The sequence below is a fragment of the Bombina bombina genome, chromosome 2, assembly GCF_027579735.1.
Source record: "Bombina bombina isolate aBomBom1 chromosome 2, aBomBom1.pri, whole genome shotgun sequence".
In the NCBI taxonomy this organism is placed as follows: Eukaryota; Metazoa; Chordata; class Amphibia; order Anura; family Bombinatoridae; genus Bombina; species Bombina bombina.
The window spans coordinates 729,485,656-729,513,504 of NC_069500.1; the positions used below are offsets into that span (position 1 = coordinate 729,485,656).

At 39.7% G+C, this 27,849-nt stretch overlaps 1 protein-coding gene across 2 annotated transcripts in view; it reads left to right on the plus strand.

Moving 5' to 3' along the window:
• Positions 1-27,200, plus strand: part of LOC128647971 (E3 ubiquitin-protein ligase TRIM23) — an 86,079-nt gene extending 58,879 nt beyond the window's left edge. For both annotated transcript variants that reach the window (XM_053700648.1, XM_053700647.1), the window contains 2 exons: positions 9,321-9,486; positions 26,890-27,200. In XM_053700648.1, the coding sequence (XP_053556623.1) occupies positions 9,321-9,486; positions 26,890-27,194 (471 nt within the window). In that variant the 3' untranslated portion in view covers positions 27,195-27,200. The remainder of the gene's footprint in view (positions 1-9,320; positions 9,487-26,889) is intronic.
• Positions 27,201-27,849: the final 649 nt, after the last annotated feature.

Sequence of the window (27,849 nt, forward strand, 5' to 3'; positions counted from 1 at the left end):
CAAAGCTTCTCCTCCACAAGGGACATCTCCCTTTGAAGTCAAAAATACAGGAGGACACAAACAGCAAAGATCTCTTGTAGGAAACACATCCAATGTCAAATTCCATTGACATTGGATGTGTTTCCTACAAGAGATCTTTGCTGTTTGTGTCCTCCTGTATTTTGGACTTCAAATTTGTTTCTGGACTCCTTGGATTATCATTGCTGCTTAGGAAATTATCTACGTTGATGACCAGGAGTGGTTTTAAAAAGTAGAAACACAGAGTAACAGCATGTGGAGTGACAACAGCAGTTGATTTGGACTTTTATGTGATTATTACATATTTGCATCATGAAATTACAGTGCAACTCCAGCTGAGGAGAAACAACACTCTGGGACACCGGATAGAGGCAATACTACCAGCAAACTCCAGCGCTGACCACATTCGGTACAGATCTGCCACACAGCCAGCTGGTTTGCTGCAAATACCAGCTTGCCTCTGCCGGCACAAGTGAGTGCTGCCCTGCTTGTGAGTACCCTTATTCTGTCGCTAATTGGATCTTTTTGGTTTTATTGACCTACACATGTGGCGCCTCTGTGTTTGTTTTTATCTCATCTTTACAGAACAACAGATGCCAGCCTTCTAGGTTGGGGTGCAGTCTGGAACTCCGTGAAGGCTCAGGGTTCATGGACTCAGGAGGAGAAACTCCTCCCAATAAATATTCTGGAGTTAAGAGCAATATTCAATGCTCTTCTGGCTTGGGGCAAACCAGAATTGGATCTCATGGCGTGTCGCCAGAACGCCAAGCTTCCTTGTTACGGATCCAGGTCCAGGGACCCAGAAGCGGCACTGATAGATGCTCTAGCAGCGCCTTGGTTCTTCAACCTGGCTTATGTGTTTCCACCGTTTACTCTGCTCCCTCGTCTGATTGCCAAAATCAAACAGGAAAGAGCATCGGTGATATTGATAGCACCTGCGTGGCCACGCAGGACCTGGTATGCAGACCTAGTGGACATGTCATCCTTTCCACCATGGACTCTGCCTCTGAGACAAGACCTTCTAATACAAGGTCCTTTCAATCATCCGAATCTACTTTCTCTGAGACTGACTGCATGGAGATTGAACGCTTGATCCTATCAAAGCGTGGCTTCTCCAAGTCAGTAATTGATACCTTAATACAGGCACGAAAGCCTGTCACCAGGAAAATTTACCACAAGATATGGCGTAAATATCTTCATTGGTGTGAAGCCAAGAATTACTCATGGAGTAGGGTTAGGATTCCTAGGATATTGTCCTTCCTCCAAGAGGGTTTGGACAAAGGATTATTAGTTCTTTAAAGGGACAGATTTCTGCTCTGTCTATTCTTTTACACAAGCGTCTGGCAGAAGTTCCAGACGTTCAGGCATTTTGTCAGGCTTTAGTTAGAATTAAGCCTGTGTTTAAACCTGTTGCTCCTCCATGGAGCTTAAACTTGGTTCTTAAAGTTCTTCAAGGGGTTCCGTTTGAACCCCTTCATTCTATTGATATCAAACTTCTTTCATAGAAAGTTATTTTTCTGATGGCTTTTTCCTCAGCTCGAAGAGTCTCGGAATTATCTGCCTTACATTGTGATTCTCCTTATCTGATCTTTCATTCAGATAAAGTTGTTCTGCGTACAAAACCTGGGTTTTTACCTAAGGTGGTTTCTAACAAGAATATCAATCAAGAGATTGTTGTTCCATCATTATGTCCTAATCCTTCTTCAAAGAAGGAACGTCTTTTGCATAATCTAGACGTAGTCCGTGCCTTGAAGTTTTACTTGCAGGCTACTAAAGATTTTCGCCAAACATTTAACCTGTTTGTTGTTTACTCTGGACAGAGGAGAGGTCAGAAGGCCTCGGCAACCTCTCTTTCTTTTTGGCTTCGGAGTATAATCAGTTTAGCCTATGAGACTGCTGGACAGCAGCCTCCTGAAAGGATTACAGCTCATTCTACTAGAGCTGTGGCTTCCACCTGGGCCTTTAAACATGAGGCCTCTGTTGAACAGATTTGCAAGGCTGCAACTTGGTCTTCCCTTCATACTTTTTCCAAATTTTACAAATGTGATACTTTTGCTTCTTCGGAGGCTGTTTTTGGGAGAACGGTTCTACAGGCAGTGGTTCCTTCCGGTTAAGTTCCTGCCTTGTCCCTCCCATCATCCGTGTACTTTAGCTTTGGTATTGGTATCCCACAAGTAATGGATGATCCGTGGACTGGATACACTTAACAAGAGAAAACATGATTTATGCTTACCTGATAAATTTATTTCTCTTGTAGTGTTTCCAGTCCACGGCCCGCCCTATCCTTTTCAGGCAGGTCTAAATTTTAATTAAACTACAATCACCACTGCACCCTATGGTTTCTCCTTTCTCGGCTTGTTTCGGTCGAATGACTGGATATGGCAGTAAGGGGAGGAGCTATATAGCAGCTCTGCTGTGGGTGATCCTCTTGCAACTTCCTGTTGGGAAGGAGAATATCCCACAAGTAATGGATGATCCGTGGACTGGATACACTACAAGAGAAATAAATTTATCAGGTAAGCATAAATTATTTTATTTTTTTTAAATGTCACACGCTATCCAATCCACTTAAGTTTAATTTGACTTTACTGTCCCTTTAACTATATATAAATGTTTCTTTCATGTAATTGGCAAGAGTCCATGAGCTAGTGACATATGGGATATACAATCCTACCAGGAGGGGCAAAGTTTCCCAAACCTCAAAATGCCTATAAATACACCCCTCACCACACCCACAATTCAGTTTTACAACCTTTGTCTCCTATGGAGGTGGTGAAGTAAGTTTGTGCTAGATTTCTACGTTGATATGCGCTTCTCAGCATTTTGAAGCCCGATTCCTCTCAGAGTACAGCGAATGTCAGAGGGATGTGAAGGGAGTATCACCTATTGAATACGATGGTTTTCCTCACGGGGATCTATTTCATAGGTTCTCTGTTATCAGTCGTAGAGATTCATCTCCTACCTCCCTTTTCAGATCGACGATATACTCTCATATTCCATTACCTCTACTGATACTGTTTCAGTACTGGTTTGGCTATCTGCTATATGTGGATTGGTGTCTTCTGGTAAGTATGCTTTTGTTACTTAAGGCACTCTCAGCTATGGTTTGGCACTTTATGTATTTATATAAAGTTCTAAATATATGTATTGTATTTATATTTGCCATTATTCAGGTTTCAGTATATTTCCTTTTGCGGACTGTCGGTTTCATATCTGGGAAATGCATTGTTTGGGGAAAAATGTATTTATCCTGCCTTTTTTCTATGTCAGAGGGCTATGCTGTTTGCATTTTTTCCCATTCCTGAAACTGCCATATAAGGAAATTGATAATTTTTCTTTATATGTTTGTTTTTTTTCTCTTATATTTGCAAGATGTCTCAATCTGATCCTGTCTCAGAAATCACTGTTGGAACCCTGTGGCCTGATAACAGTTCTACCAAAGGTATGTGCATTTGTTGTAAACTTGTGGAGGTTATACCTCCAGCTGTGGTTTGTAATAGTTGTCATGATAAACTTTTATATACAGAGAATGTATCCATCAGTAGTAGTAAATTACCTGTTGCTGTTCCCTCAACATTTAATGCACAAGATATACCTGTAAATTTAAAAGAATTTATTTCTGTTTCTATTCCGAAGGCTTTGTCTGCCATTCCGCCTTCTAATAAACGTAAAAGGTCTTTTAAAAATTCTCATAAGGTTGATGAAATTTCAAATGACCAGCAACATTACTGAATTATCCTTCTCTGATGAGGATCTATCTGATTCAGAAGATCCTGCCTCAGATATTGACACTGACAAATCCTCTTATTTATTTAAAATGGAGTATATTTGTTCTTTGTTAAAAGAAGTGTTGATTACATTCAATATGGGGGAAACTAGTCCTCTTGATATTAAAACTAGTAAACATTTAAATTCTGTTTATAAACCACCTGTGGTTATTCTAGAGGGTTTTCCAGTTCCTGATGCTATTTCTGATATAATTTCTAAAGAATGGAATAGGCCTGGTACTTCTTTTATTCCTTCAAGGTTTAAAAATTGTATCCTTTGCCAGCAGTTAGATTGGAGTTTTGGGAAAAGATCCCCAAAGTTGATGGGGCTATCTCTACTCTTGCTAAACGTTACTACCATTCCTACGGAAGATAGTACTTCTTTTAATGATCCTTTAGATAGGAAACTTGAATCTTATCTAAGGAAAGCTTATTTATATTCATATCATCTTTATTTGGCTGATGTTGCAGCTGCTTCAACTTTTTGGTTATCGCAACAACTATCGGATCATGATTTGTCTAGCATTGTTAAGTTGATTCAACATGCTAATAATTTCATTTGTGATGCCATTTTTGATATTATCAAAATTGATGTTAAATCTATGTCTTTAGCTATTTTAGCTAGAAGAGCTCTGTGGCTCAAATCTTGGAATGCTGATATGACTTCTAAGTCCAGATTACTATCTCTTTCTTTCCAAGGTAATAAATTATTTAGTTCTCAGTTGGATTCAATAATTTCAACTGTCACTGGGGGAAGGGAGTTTTTTGCCTCAGGATAAAAGACCTAAAGGTAAATCTAAAGCTTCTAACCGTATTCGTTCCTTTCGACAAAATAAGGAACAGAAACCTAATCCTTCCCCCAAGGAATCTGCTTCCAATTGGAAGCCTTCTTCAAATTGGAATAAATCCAAGCCATTTAAGAGATCAAAACCAGCCCCCAAGTCCACATGAAGGTGTGGCCCTCATTCCAGCTCAGCTAGTAGGGGGCAGATTAATTTTTTTCAAAGATGTTTGGATCAATTCGGTCCAAAATCATTGGATTCAGATTGTCTCTCAGGGGTACTGAATAGGATTCAGAGTAAGAACGCCTGTGAGAAGAGTTTTTTTTCTCTTACGCATTCTGGCAAGCCCAGTAAAGTCTCAGGTTTTCCTGAAGTGTGTTTCAGACCTGGAGTTATCAGGGGTAATCATGCCAGTTCCATTTCAGGAACAGGGTCTGGGGTTTTATTCAAATCTATTTATTGTCCCAAAGAAAGAAAATTCATTCAGACCAGTTTTGGATCTAAAGATTTTGAAGCGATATGTAAGAGTACCAACTTTCAAAATGGTGACTATAAAGGACTATTCTGCCTTTTGTTCAGCAAGGGCATTATATGTCCACAATAGATTTACAGGATGCATATCTTCATATTACGATTCATCCTGAGATTCTCTTTTCTAGACAAGCATTTGTTGCTCTTCCTTTTGGCCTAGCGACATCTCCAAGAATCTTTTCAAAGGTTCTAGGTGCCCTACTCTCTATAATCAGAGAGCGGGGTATTGCGGTATTTCCTTATTTGGACAATATCTTGGTACTCGCTCAGTCTTTACATTCTGCAGAATCTCACACGAATCAACTAGTGTTGTTTCTTCAAAGACATGGCTGAAGGATCAATTTACCAAAAAGTTCTTTGATTCCTCAGACAAAGGTAACCTTTTTAGGTTTCCAGATAAATTCAGTGTCCATGACTTTGTCTCTAACAGACAAGAGACGTTTGAAATTGGTTGCAGCCTGTCGGAACCTTCAGTCTCAGTCATTCCCTTCAGTAGCTATGTTCATGGAAGTTTTAGGTCTCATGACTGCAGCATCGGACGCAATCCCCTTTGCTCGTTTTCATATGAGACCTCTCCAGCTTTGTATGCTGAACCAATGGTGCAGGGATTATACAAGGATATCACAATTAATATCCTTAAATCCCAATGTTCGACTTTCTCTGACTTGGTGGTTGGATCACCATTGTATAATTTTAGGGGCCTCTTTCGTTCATCTAACCTGGTCTGTGATCACAACAGATGCGAGTCTTTCAGGTTGGGGAGTTGTTTGGGGATCTCTGACAGCACAAGGGGTTTGGAAATCTCAAGAGGCAAGATTACCAATCCATATTTTGGAACTCCGTGCGATTCTCAGGGCTCTTCAGTTTTGGCCTCTGTTGAAGAGAGAACCGTTAATTTGTTTTCAGACAGACAATATCACAACTGTGGCATATATCAATCATCAGGGTGGGACTCACAGTCCTCAAGCTATGAAACAAGTATCTTGGATACTTGTTTGGGCGGAATCCAGCTCCTGTCTAATTTCTGCGGTTCATATCCACGGTATAGACAATTGGGAAGCGGATTACCTCAGTCGTCAGACTTTACATCCGGGAGAATGGCCTCTACACCCAGATGTGTTTTCTCAAATTGTTCAGATGTGGGGGCTTCCAGAAATAGATCTGATGGCATCGCATCTAAATGAAAAACTTCCCAGGTACCTGTCCAGGTCCAGGGATCCTCAGGCAGAAGCAGTGGATGCATTGACACTTCCTTGGTGTTATCAAACTGCTTATATTTTCCCGCCTCTAGTTCTTCTTCCAAGAGTGATCTCCAAAATCATCATGGAGCAATCGTTTGTGCTGCTGGTGGCTCCAGCATGGCCTCAGAGGTTTTGGTATGCGGATCTTGTTCGGATGTCCAGTTTGCCAACCTTGGCCACTTCCATTAAGGCCAGACCTTCTATATCAAGGTCCGTTTTTCCATCAGGTTCTCAAATCATTAAATTTGAAGTTATGGAAATTGAACGCTTAGTGCTTGTCATAGAGGTTTCTCTGACTCAGTGATTAATACTATGTTGCAGGCTCGTAAATCTGTTTCTAGAAAAATGTATTATCGAGTTTGGAAGACTTGCATTTCATGGTGTTCTTCTCATAAATTCTCTTGGCATTCTTTTAGAATTCCTAGAATTTTACAGTTTCTTCAGGATGGTTTGGATAAAGGTTTGTCTGCAAGTTCCTTGAAAGGACAAATCTCTGCTCTTTTTGTTTTATTTCACAGAAAGATTGCTAAACTTCCTGAGTTTCATTGTTTTGTGCAGGCTTTGGTTCGTATCAAGCCTGTCATTAAATCAATCTCTCCTCCTTGGAGTCTTAAAGGGACATGCCACCGACATTTTTTCTTTTATGATTTAGAAAGAGAATGCAATTTTAAACATATTTCTAATTTACTTATATTATCTAATTTGTTTTATTCTCTTGATATTCTTTGATGAAAAGCATATCAAGATATGCTCACTAGCTGCTGATTGGTTGCTGCACATAGAATCCTTGTGTGATTGGCTCACCATGTGCATTTCTTTTTCTTCAACTAAGGATATTTAAAAAATGAAACAAAATAAATAATGGAAGTAAATTGGATTGTTGTATAAATTTCTATTCTGTATCTGAATCATGAAAGAAAGATTTTGGGTTTAGTGGCCCTTTAACTTAGTTTTGAAGGCTTTACAGGCTCCTCTGTTTGAGCCTATGCACTCTTTGGACATTAAACTACTTTCTTGGAAAGTGTTGTTTCTTTTGGCCATCTCTTCTGCTATAAGAGTTTCTGAATTATCCACTCTCTCTTGTGAATCTCCTTTTCTGATTTTTCATCAGGATAAGGCAGTTTTGCAGACTTCATTTAAATTTCTTCCTAAGGTTGTAAATTCTAACAACATTAATAGAGAAATTGTTGTTCCTTCCTTGTGTCCTAATCCTAAGAATTCTTTGGAGAGATCTTTACATTCTTTGGATGTGGTGAGAGCTTTGAAATATTATGTTGAAGCTACTAAAGATTTCAGGAAAACTTCTAATCTATTTGTTATCTTTTCTGGTTCCAGGAAAGGTCAGAAGGCTTCCACCGTTTCCTTGGCCTCATGGTTAAAACTTTTGATTCATCAAGCTTATTTGGAGTCGGGTCAAGCCCTGCCTCAGAGAATTACAGCTCATTCTACTAGATCAGTTTCCACTTCCTGGGCTTTTAAGAATGAAGCTTCAGTTGAACTGATTTGCAAAGCTGCTACTTGGTCTTCTTTGCATACATTTACTAAATTCTACCATTTTGAAGTATTTGCTTCTTCGGGAGCAGTTTTTGGTAGAAAAGTTCTTCAGGCAGCTGTTTCAGTTTGATTTTTCTGCTTTTGATTTAAGTTTTTTCCCTCACATTTATGAGAATTAACTTATATTTTGGGTTGTGGATTATTTTTTTTCAGTGGAAAATGGCTGTTTTTATTTGTATCCCTCCCTCTCTAGTGAATCTTGCATGGAGTTCCACATCTTGGGTATTGCTATCCCATACGTCACTAGCTCATGGACTCTTGCTAATTACATGAAAGAAAACATAATTTATGTAAGAACTTACCTGATAAATTAATTTCTTTCATATTGGCAAGAGTCCATGAGACCCACCCTTTTTATGGTGGTTATGATTTTTTTGTATAAAGCACAATTATTTCCAAATTCCTTTGTTGATGCTTTTTACTCCTTTCTTTTTCACCCCACTTCTTGACTATTCGTTAAACTGAATTGTGAGTGTGGTGAGGGGTGTATTTATAGGCATTTTGAGGTTTGGGAAACTTTGCCCCTCCTGGTAGGATTGTATATCCCATACGTCACTAGCTCATGGACTCTTGCCAATATGAAAGAAATTAATTTATCAGGTAAGTTCTTACATAAATTATGTTTTGTGGTCCGATCCAAAGGGGAGCCTGTTTTTTTAGTATTTATGTAATGTTTTTATTATTTGAATACAAGTTAAGTTTTTCTTTACCACTATTAGTTAGGGCATGGCCACTCTCTGTGATAGCACAATTTCTTTAATTCCTAAGTTGAAGGGGGATTTTTTGGTGCTGATTTGAGGATGCTTTTGTCTCATCTAGTATTAGCGCCCAGCACCTCCCACTCTGCATTTTCTATAAGGCACCTCTGACTCATGATTAAGGCCTCTGAGGCTGAAACTTCGCTTGTTTTCTGTTGAATAAAGGTAATATCCTTTGAAGATATTTGTGGTGCTGTGACTTTATTATATGGATTTATATTAAATAGCTGTAAACAGTCCTATACTTAAGCAATATCAACCTATCTTGGCACAAGTACAAATTGTTAAAATGATCAGAATTTAAAGCATTCATAAATCTAGTAGATAACATTAAATTGAGCTAAACTATTAGAAGACTAAAGGTATAAATGTCAAGCAGCTGGCAGGCGTTGGTAGGCCCAAGGGCGGGGGCACAAAAGGCCTTCCTCTACCACCTCAATCCCAGCCCTCATTTATATTGGCACCCTTAGAGACCCTTAGGGCTACTTTGGTGGATGTGAGCTCAAAACACCATGACATATTTTATGACCTCTGTACATCCTATGGTTTAGTGGGAAATCATGTTTTATTGAATACAACAATAATATTTTTTGCCTACAGATATACTGCAGTTGCTTTCCATTTATATAGCTTTACAACATCCTCTTATTTTCTCTATTTCTACAAAAGGATAAGCCATTTAAACAAGTGTTGGTGTTAGGACTGGATGGATCTGGAAAGACAAGTGTACTTCATTCCATTGTGACGAACAGAGGGAAGCGCAGTACCGAACCGACTGGGGGATTCAATGCTATGTCTATCACCACGCACCACTCCAAGATGGAATTTCTGGAAAGTAAGCAAGCAGTAACTATTAATTACTGGTGTGTTCGAAATATTTTTTGTGAGAACCTGGTTAGTTTCAAATTCACAGCAATTACACAATAAGATATTAGCTTGTTTGTGAACCTATTTTTTTATAGAATAAGCAATTCCAATGTTTTCTCTGGGTTGGTCATGTGTGGGGTGACCATATTGCCGCTTTAAAAAGGGACACATATGAAAAATACACATCTCAAGGTTCTTATACAAACCATTTCTTTAAACAGCCCTGAAAACAGCCCTAATATATGTATTTTTCATATATGTCCCTTTTTAAAGCGGCAGTGTGGTCACCCTAGTCATGTGGTGTTTATAATCTAAAACAATAGGTTGATCTGTTGGTATATGGAAAACGGTTAACAACTCCCAAAAGGATAGTTCTCTGCAACCAATCCTAAAACAGAAATCTAATAAAAAAGATGCGCTAAAAAAGCCAAGCCGTGTCTGTATGGAATAATATTTTAGTAATAAAATTAGTCAAATGTAATTCATTTACTAAAATATATATGTATATGTCAGATATAAATGGCAACAACAGTATTCCCCCACTGGTGGATACACTGTTAAACAACAATTATTAAAAACAAGTTAAGTATATAAAATGCAATGAAATCGATAATGCACAAAGTCCAGGATTATTTTGTAAATGTCACCTATTAAGACAATAGGAATCCTTCAAAATTGATTAAATAAGTAAAGTCTTGTTTGAAACTTGGTAGTAATTACTTCAATGAAGCTGTGACAGCCGGACAGATAGGTCAGCATGCTAAGGCACTGTGGCTGAGTTCTGTAGCAACCCAAGGGTTGAAGGATCGATCCCCGGTGAGGTCCACTCAGCCTTTCATCCTTCCGAGGTTGATAAAATGAGCAGCGCCTTGAGACCCTTATGGGTAATTAGCCGCGCTTTACAACTACCCAATACATACATACAAGGTTATCTTAACCTAGAGAAAGTCAGTGAAAGGAGCAATAGTTGTATTATTTCATTCAGTACCTTTTTTTCATGTAGTAATGGGTCGCCCGGTATACTCCACCACTTTACCTTCTTTCTAGGATGTGGTAGCACTTGGTTTCAGCGCTTGTATCATTAGGCGATCATCCCCTCCGCTGCCATAACTGAGTACAGCTCGTGGAAATTACTTCTGCATACGGCTGGTCACATGTGCTTAGGCTGCCAATCGGGTACTGGCTTTTCAGCGTTATGTTTAAAAACATACACACTTTGTCAATCCGTTATCATCCGGTTATAGAATATCCAGCAATCCCGTATACAGAGTGCTCTGTTCACATAAGGCAATGGATTCTCATCTACTCGTTTCAGCCTGTCATAGGCCTTTATCAAGATGAATCCACTGCTCAGAGATTGACTTTTTTTTTAGTGTTCCTTGTGATGATTCCAAAGGAAGTTCCGCCTCTCTACAGGTGTAATGTTAATTAACAGATTCATTAGGGTTTGACAGCTTCCTTCACGTTTGTATACATACTCCAGAGAGGGTCCTGTTTAAAGTAAACCTCCTTAACAATATGATCAATTATTTCAAAGTGGGGTTATAAAAAGAATATAACTGTCACACTTACAGTAATTACATATACAATACAAAAATATAAATGTTAGTGGTCTTTTGTTTTTTTTATCTGCAATTATTATTATTTGTGTATTTTAAAATATTAATAAACATATGTACATATATGAATTCTCTACTATCCCACAATCCTAAAAGCTTTTTTCAAGTTGGAATATATAATCAGATATCCTATATTTGTAGGGGTAAGGGTTCCCATATTGAATATTAAGTTTGCTTCTTGATGCAATATTTTTCTTTCATAGTCGTCGTCCCCCCTCCAATCTTTCCTTACTTTTTGGATTCCCCAATATTTCATTCCCTTAGCACTTTGATTATGGGCCTCTTTAAAGTGCTTAGATAGTAAGTGCCCTTCAAAACCATTCTTGATATTACAGAGGTGCTCCCTAAATCTCTCAGAATTCGTTGGGTTTGTCCCAAATACTGCTTATGGCACGGACATTCAATCAAGTATATAATACCTTTATCAGAACAGCGTATTGTGTCTTGTTATTCAAATTCCTTATTATTTGTGGTGGAAACGACTTTCTTCATCTTACTACTGAATTCGCAGGCCACACTTTAATATCATTTCCCAGAAGGTCCCTGTCCTTAAGATTTTTTTTTTTTTTTTTTAAATCACTAGGGGCCAAAGTGTTTTTTAGATTATTTGCTTTTTTTAAAAATGATCTCAGGATGGTGTTTCACATGGTCACCCAGGATGTGATCTTTTTCAATTAGATGCCAATGTCTATTAAGGATCTTTTTAATAGATCTATGTTGTTCGTTAAAGGTTGTGACAAATGGTATAGTTAATTTATCATTTTCATTAGGATTCTCAAACTTTGATTAATTACTACTAAGAACCTTTGTTTTAGAATAGATGATTGTGTATCATAGTCTTCTTGTCTTCTATGTTGCTGCAGTTTTTTCTAATTCTGATGAATTGACTTTTCGGTATATTTTGTACCCATTTGTCTAAATGGCAGCTTTCTACATAGATGTAGTTGTTTGCATCTATGGGTTTAAAGAAAGTTTTCATGGTAATCAGATTATTTATAATATTAATTTCGATATCAAGGAAATGTATTGTTTTTTTACTTTTTTCACTTGTAAAAGTTAAAGGATTACTTTCTGTTATAATTTTTAAGCTAAACAACTAACATATTAAAGTTAATAAACCTACTGACCTATATTTTCTCCAAAACGAAGTTTCATAACGTTCTAAAAGTTATATCTTTTATTCGCCGATGATGTCACGTTATCCTGCCCACTATTTTCAGCACTGCATGTTCAAAATACTTAAACCAATAACTTTGTGTTTAAAGCGCCATTTTGAAACCTAGGTATTGTAATTGGATTGGTACAGAGCAAAGGATACCCACAGAGTGGGTTTGGAAAACAATTAAATTTGCAGACAAGATTTCTGCTATACGGTAGAGATATGTTAATGAAATGCTATTGATAAAAAGCGTATTTGGGGTAGTTAGTAACAGGCATAGAAAATATTTACTTACAGTGGCCCTTTAAACCGGTATCATTGTTATTCAGATCTTCAATGAAGATTTCGAGGAGTTCTATATCTCCCTTCCACAGGAAGAAAATGTTATCAATTAACCTTTTAAAGGATACCAAGTTCGCGCTCCAGGGGCTGTCATTGGTTAGAGATTCCTCAAACCAGCCCATGAACAAATTGGCATAACTGGGCGCGAACTTGGTACCCATTGCTGTCCCTTTGCTCTGTAAATAGAAATTGCCATTGAAGTGGAAATTATTTCTAAGGATGAAATTAATACAATCCAAAATAAATGTATTCTGTTCCAATGGTAGGTCTTTGTCTCTGTCTAAGAAATATTTAACAGCTTTAATCCCAAGTGTGTGGTCAATGTTGTAAACCATGCCGACACATCGCATGTCACCATTATATATTGGTCACACCATTTTGATTTCTGTACTTCTTTTAAAAAATGTGTTGAATCTTTCAAGTGTGATTTTAAATCTGTTGCATATTTTTGAAGAAATGTATCTACAAATTTGGAAAGGTTGGAAGTAAGGGAATTTATCCCTGAGATTATAGGTCGGCCGGGTGGATTCGTGAGACTTTTATGAATTTTAGGTAACCAATAAAATATAGGAGTTCTGGGGTATCTGATATCTAAAAATAAAAATTCCTTTTGATTAATCAGACCTTTTTTTTTCTCTTGCTTCCAAAAGTATTTTACCTAGATTGTATTATGTTTTTTTTAGGATTACCTCTTAATTTTATTAATGTACTTACATCATTTAAAATTCTGTTTGCTTCATTTAGATATTCTGTGGTGTCCATAATCACGACCCCTATACCCTTATCCGCCTGTTTAATTACTATGTTGTTATTTCTGAGATCCCTTAGGGCTTTGCTTTCTTCTTTATTTAAATTCAATGGGACATATTCATCATTTTGGGTTTCTAAATCTCTTAACACTTTTCTCAGATAATTTGAAGTTATCTCCCTTTTCATGGGTAGGAAACAAATTTGATTTATTTTTTTAAATCTGTGTGTATGAATCTCTGTTCTTTTCTTCTATTTCTACTCTTTTGACTTCTTCTATTGGGTGTTTTAGAAAATATCTTTCTCTTGTTAAGTGTATCCAGTCCACGGATCATCCATTACTTGTGGGATATTCTCCTTCCCAACAGGAAGTTGCAAGAGGATCACCCTCAGCAGAGCTGCTATATAGCTCCTCCCCCAGCTGTCATATCCAGTCATTCTCTTGCAAGCCTCAACCAAGATGGAGGTCGTAAGAGGAGTGTGGTGTTTTATACTTAGTTTATTCTTCAATCAAAAGTTTATTTTTAAATGGTGCCGGAGTGTACTGTTTATCTCAGGCAGTATTTAGAAGAAGAATCTGCCTGCGTTTTCTATGATCTTAGCAGAAGTAACTAAGATCCATGGCTGTTCTCACATATTCTGAGGAGTGAGGTAACTTCAGAGAGGGAATGGCGTGCAGGTTTTCCTGCAATAAGGTATGTGCAGTTAAAATATTTTTCTAGGGATGGAATTTGCTAGAAAATGCTGCTGATACCGAACTAAATGTAAGTAAAGCCTTAAATGCAGTGAGAGCGACTGGTATCAAGCTTATTAATAGAGATACATACTCTTATAAAAATGTATTATATAACGTTTGCTGGCATGTTTAATCGTTTTTATATGTATTTGGTGATAAAACTTATTGGGGCCTAGTTTTTTTCCACATGGCTGGCTTGAATTTTGCCTAGAAACAGTTTCCTTAGGCTTTCCACTGTTGTAATATGAGTGGGAGGGGCCTATTTTGCCGTTTTTTTGCACAGCAAAAATTACAGACACAGACATCCAGCTTCTTCCTGCATGATCGAGGACATCTCTGGAGGGCTCAAAAGGCTTCAAAGTCGTTTTTGAGGGAGGTAAAAAGCCACAGTAGGGCTGTGGCAGTTGTTGTGACTGTTTGAAAAAACGTTTTTGTCATTTATTATTCCGTTTTGGGTATTAAGGGGTTAATCATCCATTTGCAAGTGGGTGCAATGCTCTGCTAACTTGTTACATACACTGTAAAAATTTAGTTAGTTTAACTGCCTTTTTTCACTGTTATTTCAAATTTTGACAAAATTTGTGTTTCTTAAAGGTGCAGTAACGTTTTTTATATTGCTTGAAAACTTGTTTAAAGTGTTTTCCAAGCTTGCTAGTCTCATTGCTAGTCTGTTTAAACATGTCTGACACAGAGGAAACTACTTGTTCATTATGTTTGAAAGCCATGGTGGAGCCCCATAGAAGAATGTGTACTAAATGTATTGATTTCACCTTAAACAGTAAAGATCAGTCTTTAAATGTAAAAGAATTATCACCAGAAGATTCTGACGAGGGGGAAGTTATGCCGACTAACTCTCCCCACGTGTCAGACCCTTCGCCTCCCGCTCAGGGGATGCACGCTAATATGGCGCCAATTACATCAGGGACGCCCATAGCGATTACCTTGCAGGACATGGCTGCAATCATGAATAATACCCTGTCAGAGGTATTATCCAGGTTGCCTGAATTAAGAGGCAAGCGCGATTGCTCTGGGGTTAGGAGAAATACAGAGCGCGCAGATGCTGTAAGGGCCATGTCTGATACTGCGTCACAATATGCAGATCATGAGGACGGAGAGCTTCAGTCTGTGGGTGACATTTCTGATTCGGGGAAACCTGATTCAGAGATTTCTAATTTTAAATTTAAGCTTGAGAACCTCCGTGTGTTGCTTGGGGAGGTATTAGCTGCTCTGAATGACTGTAACACAGTTGCAGTACCAGAGAAATTGTGTAGGCTGGATAAATACTATGCGGTGCCGGTGTGTACTGATGTTTTTCCTATACCTAAAAGGCTTACAGAAATTATTAGCAAGGAGTGGGATAGACCGGGTGTGCCTTTTTCCCCACCTCCTATATTTAGAAAAATGTTTCCAATAGACGCCACTACACGGGACTTATGGCAGACGGTCCCTAAGGTGGAGGGAGCAGTTTCTACTTTAGCAAAGCGTACTACTATCCCGGTTGAAGACAGTTGTGCTTTTTCAGATCCAATGGATAAAAAATTGGAGGGTTACCTTAAAATGTTTATTCAACAAGGTTTTATTTTACAGCCCCTTGCATGCATTGCGCCTGTCACGGCCGCGGCGGCATTCTGGTTTGAGGCCCTGGAAGAGGCCATCCATACAGCTTCATTGACTGAAATTATTGACAAGCTTAGAACACTTAAGCTAGCTAACTCATTTGTTTCTGATGCCATTGTTCATTTGACTAAACTAACGGCTAAGAATTCCGGATTCGCCATCCAAGCACGTAGCGCGCTATGGCTTAAATCCTGGTCAGCTGACGTGACTTTGAAGTCTAAATTACTCAACATTCCTTTCAAGGGTCAGACCTTATTCGGGCCTGGTTTGAAGGAAATTATTGCTGACATTACTGGAGGTAAGGGTCACACCCTTCCTCAGGACAGGGCCAAAGCAAAGGCCAAACAGTCTAATTTTCATGCCTTTTGAAATTTCAAGGCAGGTGCAGCATCAACTTCCTCCGCTTCAAAACAAGAGGGAACTTTTGCTCAATCTAAGCAGGCCTGAAACCTAACCAGTCCTGGAACAAAGGCAAGTAGGCCAGAAAGCCTGCTGCTGCCTCTAAGACAGCATGAAGGAACGGCCCCCTATCCGGCGACGGATCTAGTAGGGGGCAGACTTTCTCTCTTCGCCCAGGCGTGGGCAAGAGATGTTCAGGATCCCTGGGCGTTGGAGATCATATCTCAGGGATATCTTCTGGACTTCAAAGCTTCCCCTCCACAAGGGTGATTTCATCTTTCAAGGCTATCTGCAAATCAGATAAAGAAAGAGGCATTCCTACGCTGTGTGCAAGACCTCCTAGTTATGGGAGTGATCCATCCAGTTCCGCGGACGGAACAAGGACAGGGTTTTTATTCAAATCTGTTTGTGGTTCCCAAAAAAGAGGGAACCTTCAGACCAATTTTGGATCTAAAGATCTTAAACAAATTCCTCAGAGTTCCATCTTTCAAAATGGAAACTATTCGGACCATCCTACCCATGATCCAAGAAGGTCAGTACATGACCACAGTGGACTTAAAGGATGCCTACCTTCACATACCGATTCACAAAGATCATCATCGGTTTCTAAGGTTTGCCTTTCTAGACAGGCATTACCAATTTGTAGCTCTTCCCTTCGGGTTGGCTACAGCCCCGAGAATCTTTACAAAGGTTCTGGGCTCACTTCTGGCGGTTCTAAGACCGCGAGGCATAGCGGTGGCTCCGTATCTAGACGACATCCTGATACAGGCGTCAAGCTTTCAAGTTGCCAAGTCTCATACAGAGATAGTTCTGGCATTCCTGAGGTCGCACGGGTGGAAAGTGAACGAGGAAAAGAGTTCTCTATCCCCACTCACAAGAGTCTCCTTCTTAGGGACTCTTATAGATTCTGTAGAAATTAAAATTTACCTGACGGAGTCCAGGTTATCAAAACTTCTAAATGCTTGCCGTGTTCTTCACTCCATTCCGCGCCCTTCGGTAGCTCATTGTATGGAGGTAATCGGCTTAATGGTAGCGGCAATGGACATAGTGCCATTTGCGCGCCTTCATCTCAGACCGCTGCAATTATGCATGCTGAGTCAGTGGAATGGGGATTACACAGATTTGTCCCCTCTGCTAAATCTGGATCAAGAGACCAGAGATTCTCTTCTCTGGTGGTTGTCTCGGGTACATCTGTCCAAGGGTATGACCTTTCGCAGGCCAGATTGGACAATTGTAATAACAGATGCCAGCCTTCTAGGTTGGGGTGCAGTCTGGAACTCCCTGAAGGCACAGGGATCGTGGACTCAGGAGGAGAAACTCCTTCCAATAAATATTCTGGAGTTAAGAGCGATATTCAATGCTCTTCTGGCTTGGCCTCAGTTAGCAACACTGAGGTTCATCAGATTTCAGTCGGACAACATCACGACTGTGGCTTACATCAACCATCAAGGGGGAACCAGGAGTTACCTAGCGATGTTAGAAGTCTCAAAAATAATTCGCTGGGCAGAGTACCACTCTTGCCACCTGTCAGCAATCCATATCCCAGGCGTGGAGAACTGGGAGGCGGATTTTCTAAGTCGTCAGACTTTCCATCCAGGGGAGTGGGAACTCCATCCGGAGGTGTTTGCTCAATTGATTCATCGTTGGGGCAAACCAGAGTTGGATCTCATGGCGTCTCGCCAGAACGCCAAGCTTCCTTGTTACGGATCCAGGTCCAGGGACCCAAAGTGACGCTGATAGATGCTCTAGCAGCGCCTTGGTTCTTCAACCTGGCTTATGTGTTTCCACCGTTTCCTCTGCTCCCTCGACTGATTGCCAAAATCAAACAGGAGAGAGCATCAGTGATTCTGATAGCGCCTGTGTGGCCACGCAGGACTTGGTATGCAGACCTAGTGGACATGTCATCCTTTCCACCATGGACTCTGCCTCTAAGACAGGACCTTCTGATATAAGGTCCTTTCAATCATCCAAATCTAATTTCTCTGAGACTGACTGCATGGAGATTGAACGCTTGATTCTATCAAAGCGTGGCTTCTCCGAGTCAGTCATTGATACTTTAATACAGGCACGAAAGCCTGTTACCAGGAAAATCTACCACAAGATATGGAGTAAATATCTTTATTGGTGTGAATCCAAGAATTACTCATGGAGTAAGGTTAGGATTCCTAGAATATTGTCCTTTCTCCAAGAGGGCTTGGACAAAGGATTATCAGCTAGTTCCTTAAAGGGACAGATTTCTGCTCTGTCTATTCCTTTGCACAAGCATCTGGCAGAGGTTCCAGACGTCCAGGCATTTTGCCAGGCTTTGGTTAGAATTAAGCCTGTGTTTAAACCTGTTGCTCCCCCGTGGAGCTTAAACTTGGTTCTTAAGGTTCTTCAAGGAGTTCCGTTTGAACCCCTTCATTCCATTGATATTAAACTTTTATCTTGGAAAGTTCTGTTTTTGATGGCTATTTCCTCGGCTCGGAGAGTCTCTGAGCTATGTTCCTTACAATGTGATTCTCCTTATCTGATTTTTCATGCAGATAAGGTAGTTCTGCGTACCAAACCTGGGTTTTTACCTAAGGTGGTTTCTAACAAGAATATCAATCAAGAGATTGCTGTTCCATCATTGTGTCCTAATCCTTCTTCAAAGAAGGAACGTCTTTTACATAATCTGGACGTAGTCCGTGCCTTGAAGTTTTACTTACAAGCTACTAAGGATTTTCGTCAAACATCTTCCCTGTTTGTCGTTTACTCTGGACAGAGGAGAGGTCAAAAAGCTTCGGCAACCTCTTTCCTTTTGGCTTCGGAGCGTAATACGCCTAGCCTATGAGACTGCTGGACAGCAGCCCCCTGAAAGGATTACAACTCATTCTACTAGAGCTGTGGCTTCCACCTGGGCCTTTAAAAATGAGGCCTCTGTTGAACAGATTTGCAAGGCCGCGACTTGGTCTTCGCTTCACACCTTTTCCAAATTTTTCAAATTTGATACTTTTGCTTCTTCGGAGGCTGTTTTTGGGAGAGAGGTTCTTCAGGCAGTGGTTCCTTCCGCTTAATCCTGCCTTGTCCCTCCCATCATCCGTGTACTTTAGCTTTGGTATTGTTATCCCACATGTAATGGATGATCCGTGGACTGGATACACTTAACAAGAGAAAACATAATTTATGCTTACCTGATAAATGTATTTCTCTTGTAGTGTATCCAGTCCACGGCCCGCCCTGTCCTTTTAAGGCAGGTCTAAATTTTAATTAAACTACATTCACCACTGCACCCTATGGTTTCTCCTTTCTCTGTTTGTTTTCGGTCGAATGACTGGATATGACAGCTGGGGGAGGAGCTATATAGCAGCTCTGCTGTGGGTGATCCTTTTGCAACTTCCTGTTGGGAAGGAGAATATCCCACAAGTAATGGATGATCCGTGGACAGGATACACTACAAGAGAAATCAATTTATCAGGTAAGCATAAATTATGTTTTCTCTTGTAAGATGTATCGAGTGCACGGATTCATCCATACTTATGGGATATTCTCCTTCCCAACAGGAAGTGGCAGAGAGAGCACCCACAGCAGAGCTGTCCATATAGCTCCTCCCTTAGCTCCACCCCCCAGTCATTCTCTCTGCCTGCTTAACTGCTAGGAAGGACAAAGGGAGTGTGGTGAATGAGGACCAAATAAAATAATTTTCGTTCCTTTCGGAACTTCAAAGGTCCTGCTTCAGCTTCCCCTGCAGCAAAGCAAGAGTGGAATTCTGTCCAATCCAAGTCAGTCTGGAGACCTAACCAGGCTTGGAACAAAGGTAAACAGGCCAAGAAGCCTGCTGCTGCCTCTAAGACAGCATGAAGGGGTAGCCCCCGATCCGGGACCGGATCTAGTAGGGGGCAGACTCTCTCTCTTCGCTCAGGCTTGGGCAAGAGATGTTCACGATTCCTGGGCTTTAGAAATTGTGTCCCAAGGATATCTTCTGGACTTCAAAGACTCCCCCCCCCCCCCCCAAGGGGGAGATTTCACATTTCTCAATTGTCTGCAAACCAGACAAAGAGAGAGGCGTTCTTACGCTGTGTAGAAGACCTACATACCATGGGAGTGATCCGCCCAGTTCCAAGAGCGGAACAAGGGCTAGGTTTTTACTCCAACCTGTTTGTGGTTCCCAGAAAAGAGGGAACTTTCAGACCGATCTTGGATCTCAAAATTCTAAACAAATTCCTCAGAGTACCATCTTTCAAGATGGAGACTATTCGGACTATTCTTCCTCTGATCCAGGAGGGTCAATATAAGACTACCGTGGATTTAAAGGATGCGTATCTACACATCCCTATTCACAGAGATCATCATCATCAATTCCTCAGATTCGCTTTTCTGGACAGGCATTACCAGTTTGTGGCCCTTCCTTTCGGGTTGGCCACGGCTCCCAGAATTTTCACAAAGGTGCTAGGGTCCCTTTTGGCGGTTCTAAGACCGCGGGGTATAGTAGTGGCGCCTTATCTAGACGACATCTTAATTCAGGCGTCGACTTTCCAGCTAGCCAAGTCTCACACGGACATCGTGTTGGCTTTTCTGAGATCTCACGGATGGAAGGTGAACATAAAAAAGAGTTCTCTCTTCCCTCTCACAAGATTTTCATTCCTAGGGACTCTGATAGACTCGGTAGAAATTAAAATATTTCTGACGGAGGTCAGAAAATCAAAACTTTTAATCACTTGCCAAGCTCTTCATTCCATTCCTCGGCCATCAGTGGCTCAGTGTATGGAGGTAGTCGGTCTCATGGTAGCGGCAATGGACATAGTTCCTTATGCCCGCCTACACCTCAGACCACTGCAACTATGCATGCTCAAACAGTGGAATGGGGATTATGCAGATTTATCTCCTCAACTGCATCTGGACTAAGAGACCAGAGATTCTCTTCTCTGGTGGTTGTCTCAGGACCACCTGTCTCAGGGAATGTGTTTCCGCAGGCCAGAGTGGCTCATAGTAATGACAGATGCCAGCCTGCTAGGCTGGGGTGCAGTCTGGAAATCCCTGAAAGCACAGGGCTTATGGTCTCGGGAGGAATCTCTCCTCCCGATAAACATTCTAGAACTGAGAGCGATATTCAATGCGCTTCAGGCATGGCCTCAGCTAGCTGCGGCCAAATTCATCAGATTTCAGTCGGACAACATCACGACTGTAGCCTATATCAATCTCAAGGAGGAACACCGAGTTCTCTAGCGATAATGGAGGTAACCAAAATAATCCGATGGGCGGAGGATCACTCTTGCCATCTCTCAGCAATCCATATCCCAGGGGTAGAGAACTGGGAGGCGGATTTCCTAAGTCGTCATACTTTTCATCCGGTGGAGTGGGAGCTCCATCCGGAGGTATTTGCCCAGCTGACTCTCAGCTATGGGGCACACCAGAATTGGATCTTATGGCGTCCCAACAGAACGCCAAACTTCCTTGTTAAGGGTCCAGGTCCTAGGATCCCCAGGCGGTACTGATAGATGCTCTAGCAGTGCCCTGGTCCTTCAATCTGGCTTATGTATTTCCACCATTTCCTCTCCTCCCACGTCTGGTTGCCAGAATCAAGCAGGAGAGAGCTTTGGTGATTCTGATGGCGTCTGCGTGGCCACGCAGGTCTTGGTATGCAGACCTGGTGGACATGTCATCTGTTCCACCGTGGACTCTGCCAATGAGGCAGGACCTTCTAATCCAAGGTCCATTCAAGCATCCAAATCTAACTTCTCTGCGTCTGACTGCTTGGAGATTGAACGCCTGATTCTATCAAAGCGTGGTTTCTCTGAGTCGGTCATTGATACCCTGATTCAGGCTAGAAAGCCTGTCACCAGGAAAATCTATCATAAGATTTGGCGCAGATATCTTTGTTGGTGTGAATCCAAGGGTTACTCATGGAGTAAGATTAGGATTCCTAGAATTTTGTCCTTTCTCCAAGAAGGATTGGAGAAGGGATTATCAGTAAGTTCCTTAAAAGGACAAATATCTGCTTTGTCTATTCTTTTACACAAACGTCTGGCAGGTGTCCCAGACGTTCAAGCGTTTAGTCAGGCCTTGGTCAGGATCAAGCATGTATTTAAACCTGTTGCTCCACCGTGGAGCCTAAATTTGGTTCTTAATGTTCTTCAAGGGGTTCCGTTTGAACCTATGCATTCCATAGATATTAAGCTTCTATCTTGGAAAGTTTTGTTTTTAGTAGCTATCTCTTCGGCTCAAAGAGTTTCTGAGTTATCTGCTTTACAGTGTGACTCACCTTACCTAGTTTTCCATGCAGATAAGGTGGTTTTGCGTACCAAACCTGGGTTTCTTCCTAAGGTTGTTTCTAATAGGAATATCAATCTGGAGATTGTTGTTCCTTCTCTGTGTCCTAATCCTTCATCAAAGAAGGAACGTCTGTTGCACAATCTTGATGTGGTTTGTGCTTTAAAGTTCTACTTACAAGCAATTAAAGATTTCCGTCAAACATCTTCATTGTTTGTTGTTTATTCTGGTAAACGGAGAGGTCAAAAGGCTACGGCTATCTCTCTTTCCTTTTGGCTGAAAAGCTTCATCCGTTTGGCTTATGAGACTGCTGGCCAGCAGCCTCCTGAAAGAATTACTGCTCATTCTACTAGAGCAGTGGCTTCCACGTGGGCTTTTAAAAATGAGGCTTCTGTTGAACAGATTTGTAAGGCGGCGACTTGGTCTTCGCTTCATACTTTTTCCAAATTTTCCAAATTTGATACTTTTGCTTCTTCAGAGGCTATTTTTGGGAGAAAGGTTCTACAAGCAGTGGTGCCTTCCGTTTAAGGTACCTGTCTTGTCCCGCCCTTCATCCGTGTCTTAAAGCTTTTGTATTGGTATCCCATAAGTATGGATGAATCCGTGGACTCGATACATCTTACAAGAGAAAACAGAATTTATGCTTACCTGATAAATTTCTTTCTCTTGTGATGTATCGAGTCCACGGCCTGCCCTTTCTATTTAAGACAGGTAGTTTATTTTTATTTAAAAAACTTCAGTCACCACTGCACCTTATAGTTTCTCCTTTTTCATCCTAGCCTTCGGTCGAATGACTGGGGGGTCGAGCTAAGGGAGGAGCTATATGGACAGCTCTGCTGTGGGTGCTCTCTTTGCCACTTCCTGTTGGGAAGGAGAATATCCCATAAGTATGGATGAATCTGTGGACTCGATACATCACAAGAGAGAAATTTATCAGTTAAGCATAAATTCTGTTTTTTATCGTAAGTTTTCTTAAATATTGGTTTAAATTTATTAAGGTTTCGAATTTGTTCATTTTCTTAGATGGAGCAAAAGAATGTGTTAATTTTATTTTGTTCTGGGGAATTTCTATCCATGCAAGAGTAGTGACATAACCAGTTCCCTCGGTTTTGTCCTTTAGTGCGCTTGGTTCTCTCTATCAAACCTATATGGATAGATGCATGTATATCATACTTTATTTTTTTTCATGATATTTTAAAGGGTAGCTTTGTTAAAGGACCAGTCAACACAGATTTGCATAATCAACAAATGCAAGATAACACCACAATGCAATAGCACTTAGTCTGAACTTCAAATGAATATAAGATTTTTTTTTTCTGACAATCTTAAGTTATGTCTATTTCCACTCCCCCTGTACCATGTGACAGCCATCAGCCAATCAAAAATGCATACACGTACCATGTGACAGCCATCAGCCAATCACAAATGCATATATGCTTATTCTTGCACATGCTCAGTAGGAGCTGATGACTCAAAAAGTTTAAATATAAAAAGATTGCACTTTTTTTAATGGAAGTAAATTGGAAAGTTGTTTAAAATTGCATGCTCTATCTGAATAATGAAAGTTTAATTTTGACTTGAGTGTCCCTTTAAAGGGACAGTAAAATCAAAATTAAACTCATGAATCGTGTAGAACATGCAATATCAAACAACTTTCAAATTTACTTCTGTTATCAAATTTGCTTTGTTCTCTTTGTATCTTTTTAATGAAGAGTAAAACTAGGTAGGCTCATAAGAGCTCAGGAGTGTGCACATGTCTTTAGTACTCTATGGCAGCAGTGTTTTGCAACATTTCATAACAAAGCTACAAATAATGTTGCAAAACACTGCTGCCATAGAGTACTAAAGACACGTGAATGATAATATGGCAGCAGGGTTAGCATTTCCCAATATCAAATTATATAACTTGGTTTCTCTACTTAAATATGCCATTGACTGGATCACTGGGAAAGAATATGTTACTCTATATCAGTGTTAGTCTAGTATTATTGCTCCATTCAATCTGAATGCTTTGCTACATTGTCCAATTAGGAAATTGCCCTGTAATGTTGATAATCTAATGACATTTAAGAATGTCGTTTGGGCATGGCAAAAATTTTGTGCTGAAATTCAGGTTAATCCCAATGCAACTGAATTTTTAACAATTCAGGGGAATCCCGAATTTCAACCAGGATATGATTCTCAAGTTTTCCAGGGCTGACTGTATAAGGGTTTAAAATATGTCAAACAGCTACTGTCAGCAGATGGTGTAATTGACTCATTTTGTTCCATTTGCTCCAAGTATGGAATACAAAGTAAAGATTTTTTTTGCTTATTTACAGATTCAACATTATCTATCAGACTTTCAAAAAGAATTCAAACCAAATTGGTTTACAGGCCCACTAGCGGTAGGAATAAAAATATATCAAGCAGGAAGATTTTCAATCTCAACTTTTTATAATATCTTGAATACTAACTCTAAATTAAGACAAATTACATACATACAGTTAACATGGTCAAAATATTTCCCGGATCTAGATGTAATAGATATACAGGGAAGCCTTAAAGTAATCAATGATTCTTGGGTCCCCACAGCATGGCGTGAGTCACATCTAAAAATCCTACACAATGTATATATCACCCCTAGCAAAATGTCGGTTTGGTCCAAGAATGTCCATCTATGTACAAGATGTAGCAAAGAGAGAGCAGATATACTGCACTGTCTGTGGCTAGGTCCTAAGATATTTCAATTTTGGGGTAAAGTATCTTATTGGATCAAACAGATATCTAATGCTAGAATGAGTATAGGCCCCCGAGACGTGTTTCTAGTCAGATATTCAGTGAGATATAAGGAATATAAACTCAAATACCTTACTGATACTAGCCCGTAATCTTATTCTTAAAAATTGGAAAGCGGCACACGCGACCAAATTTTCAGAATTCAAGAAAGCAGTTACTATGCAAATAATAATGGAACAACACAATATACAAATTGTGAACAGATACAGGCATTTTTCCTTAAATGGGAGGGAGTAATTAAATCTCTCCTGAATAACATCCAAATTCAAATGGTCAAGCCAATGAGTAACTCTATTTTTGTTCTTCAAAATATTCTTACAGACCACTTTCCCGGGTGGTGGTCAGGTAGGATTGATAATGCAGTGGGGATGACGGAGGGGAGAGAGGAGGAATAGAGAAGGTTTGTTCTTCGGGTTGTTTTTTTTTTTCTCTTCGAATGTATGGATTGTATGTTCTGGGAATAATGAATGGAATGTATATGATAAGTAGGGTATATTTCTCGGTTCGGAATGCACTCTAATACAGATGGCAGGTCAGGTCATCGGGAGAGCCCCCAAGTCGCTCTATAGGGGGAATAGTATTTCTTATTATTTTGACTAGGTATTGTACATTTGCCCTGTGGTCACTATGTATGCTATTATATCTCGAATGAAGTGTAATTTAAGTTAAGACATGGATTGTTTTTGTATATATGATCCCAAGAAGGACCTGGTTTGGTTCCAATGTATGATTTCAAATGTTAGTTATTCATTTTATTTGTTGAACAACCGGAATGATTAATTTATTACAAATGCTGTAAGAATTTCTGCTTAAGTTGTTTGTGAATGCGGAAATCAATACAAAAATATATATTAAAAAAAAATTGCATGCTCTATCTGAATAATGAAAGTTTAATTTTGACTTGAGTGTCCCTTTAAAGGGACAGTAAAATCAAAATTAAACTCATGAATCGTGTAGAACATGCAATAACAAACAACTTTCAAATTTACTTCTGTTATCAAATTTGCTTTGTTCTCTTTGTATCTTTTTAATGAAGAGTAAAACTAGGTAGGCTCATAAGAGCTCAGGAGTGTGCACATGTCTTTAGTACTCTATGGCAGCAGCGTTTTGCAACATTTCATAACAAAGCTACAAATAATGTTGCAAAACACTGCTGACATAGAGTACTAAAGACACGTGCACACTCCTGAGCTTTTATGAGCCTACCTAGTTATACTCTTCAATAAACGATACCAAGAGAAAAAAGCAAAGCAACTTTGATAACAGAAGTAAAATGGAAAGTTGTTTAAAATTGCATGTTCTATCTGAATCATAAATTTTGATTTTGAATTTGCGGTCCCTTAAAACAGGACATCCTCAAACTTGTCCCTCCAGATGTTTTGGAACTACATTTCCCATGATGCTCAGCCAGCATATAAGATGGCTGAGTCATGGGAAATGTAGTTCAAAACCTCTGGAGGGTCAAGTTTGAGGATGTCTGCTTTAAACTAATGTGCCCATTTTAAATTAATCCAGGATAATCTCATTCTCAGTGTAGTCCTGTTTTGCTGTACTGCCGTTTCTGGTTATATAAATATGTTCATATGTGACCAAACCAAAAAACGCTTTACCCATGTGTAATGGGTAGTGTGACTTCCTTAATACCTTTAATAATGTTTTGCATGTTTTCCTTTTCGTTTATCATCACTGTTCAAAAACCTTTTATCTTAATTTTGTTTTTGTTTTTTTCATTTTCACCTTTAGTTGGAGGAAGTGAGCAGCTACGTCCCTACTGGAAGATGTACCTTCCCAAAGCTCTTGCAGTAATATATGTTGTGGACTCGGCAGATCATAATCGCCTTCCTCTTGCTAAAATGCATCTTCATCAACTGATTCAGCAAGACTCCATTTTACCACTAGTAGTCCTGGCTAATAAGCAGGTATTAAACTGGGTGGGTGGGTGGTCAAGCTGGAAATGTAACTATTTTTTATTGACAATAGAAGTAATTCTATGGGTAACATATGTAATACAGAACATGGATGACAATAAAAAAATGTTCTGTTTATAAACTTTACCAACATTCTGTACCCAGTGTGTTACTTAGCTTTTTTCAGTTTCAGTTAAGAGGCAACTAGTGGTTGCTGAGTTTCTTGTTACCAGTAATTGTCCTTTTGTATTTACCTACTTGTTATTTATTTTGCTTTAAAATATATTTTATGTCTTAAAATCATAAACTAGACTTGAAAAGCCAAGAATACTTTTCACAGAATGTTAAATAATGGAAAAGTCCAGCCACACAAGGACCCTGTATCTGTTTTGTTGTGACTGGCTCTACTGCTCCTTCTAATATTGTAAGTCCGTCTAAAACACAATCAGTGTTGTCCCGAGTTCCCTAGAGCAGGTAGAAAAGCAAACTGCTTAAACCAGCTGCATCAATATTTTCATTTAACAGCACAGCTAATTATCTAAACAAAATTGTTATAAAATATGTATGTATGGCTACACAAGAAAAGAATGCTACCACATTTCTGTTAAAGGAACATAATAGTCATGAAGGGACAGTCTACTCCAGAATTTGTATTATTTAAAAGGATAGATAATCCCTTTATTTACCATTCCCCAGTTTTGCATAACCAACACGTTTATAATACACGTTTTACCTCTGTAATAACCTTGCATCTAAGGCTCTGCAGACTGCCCCCTTATTTCAGTTCTTTTGACAG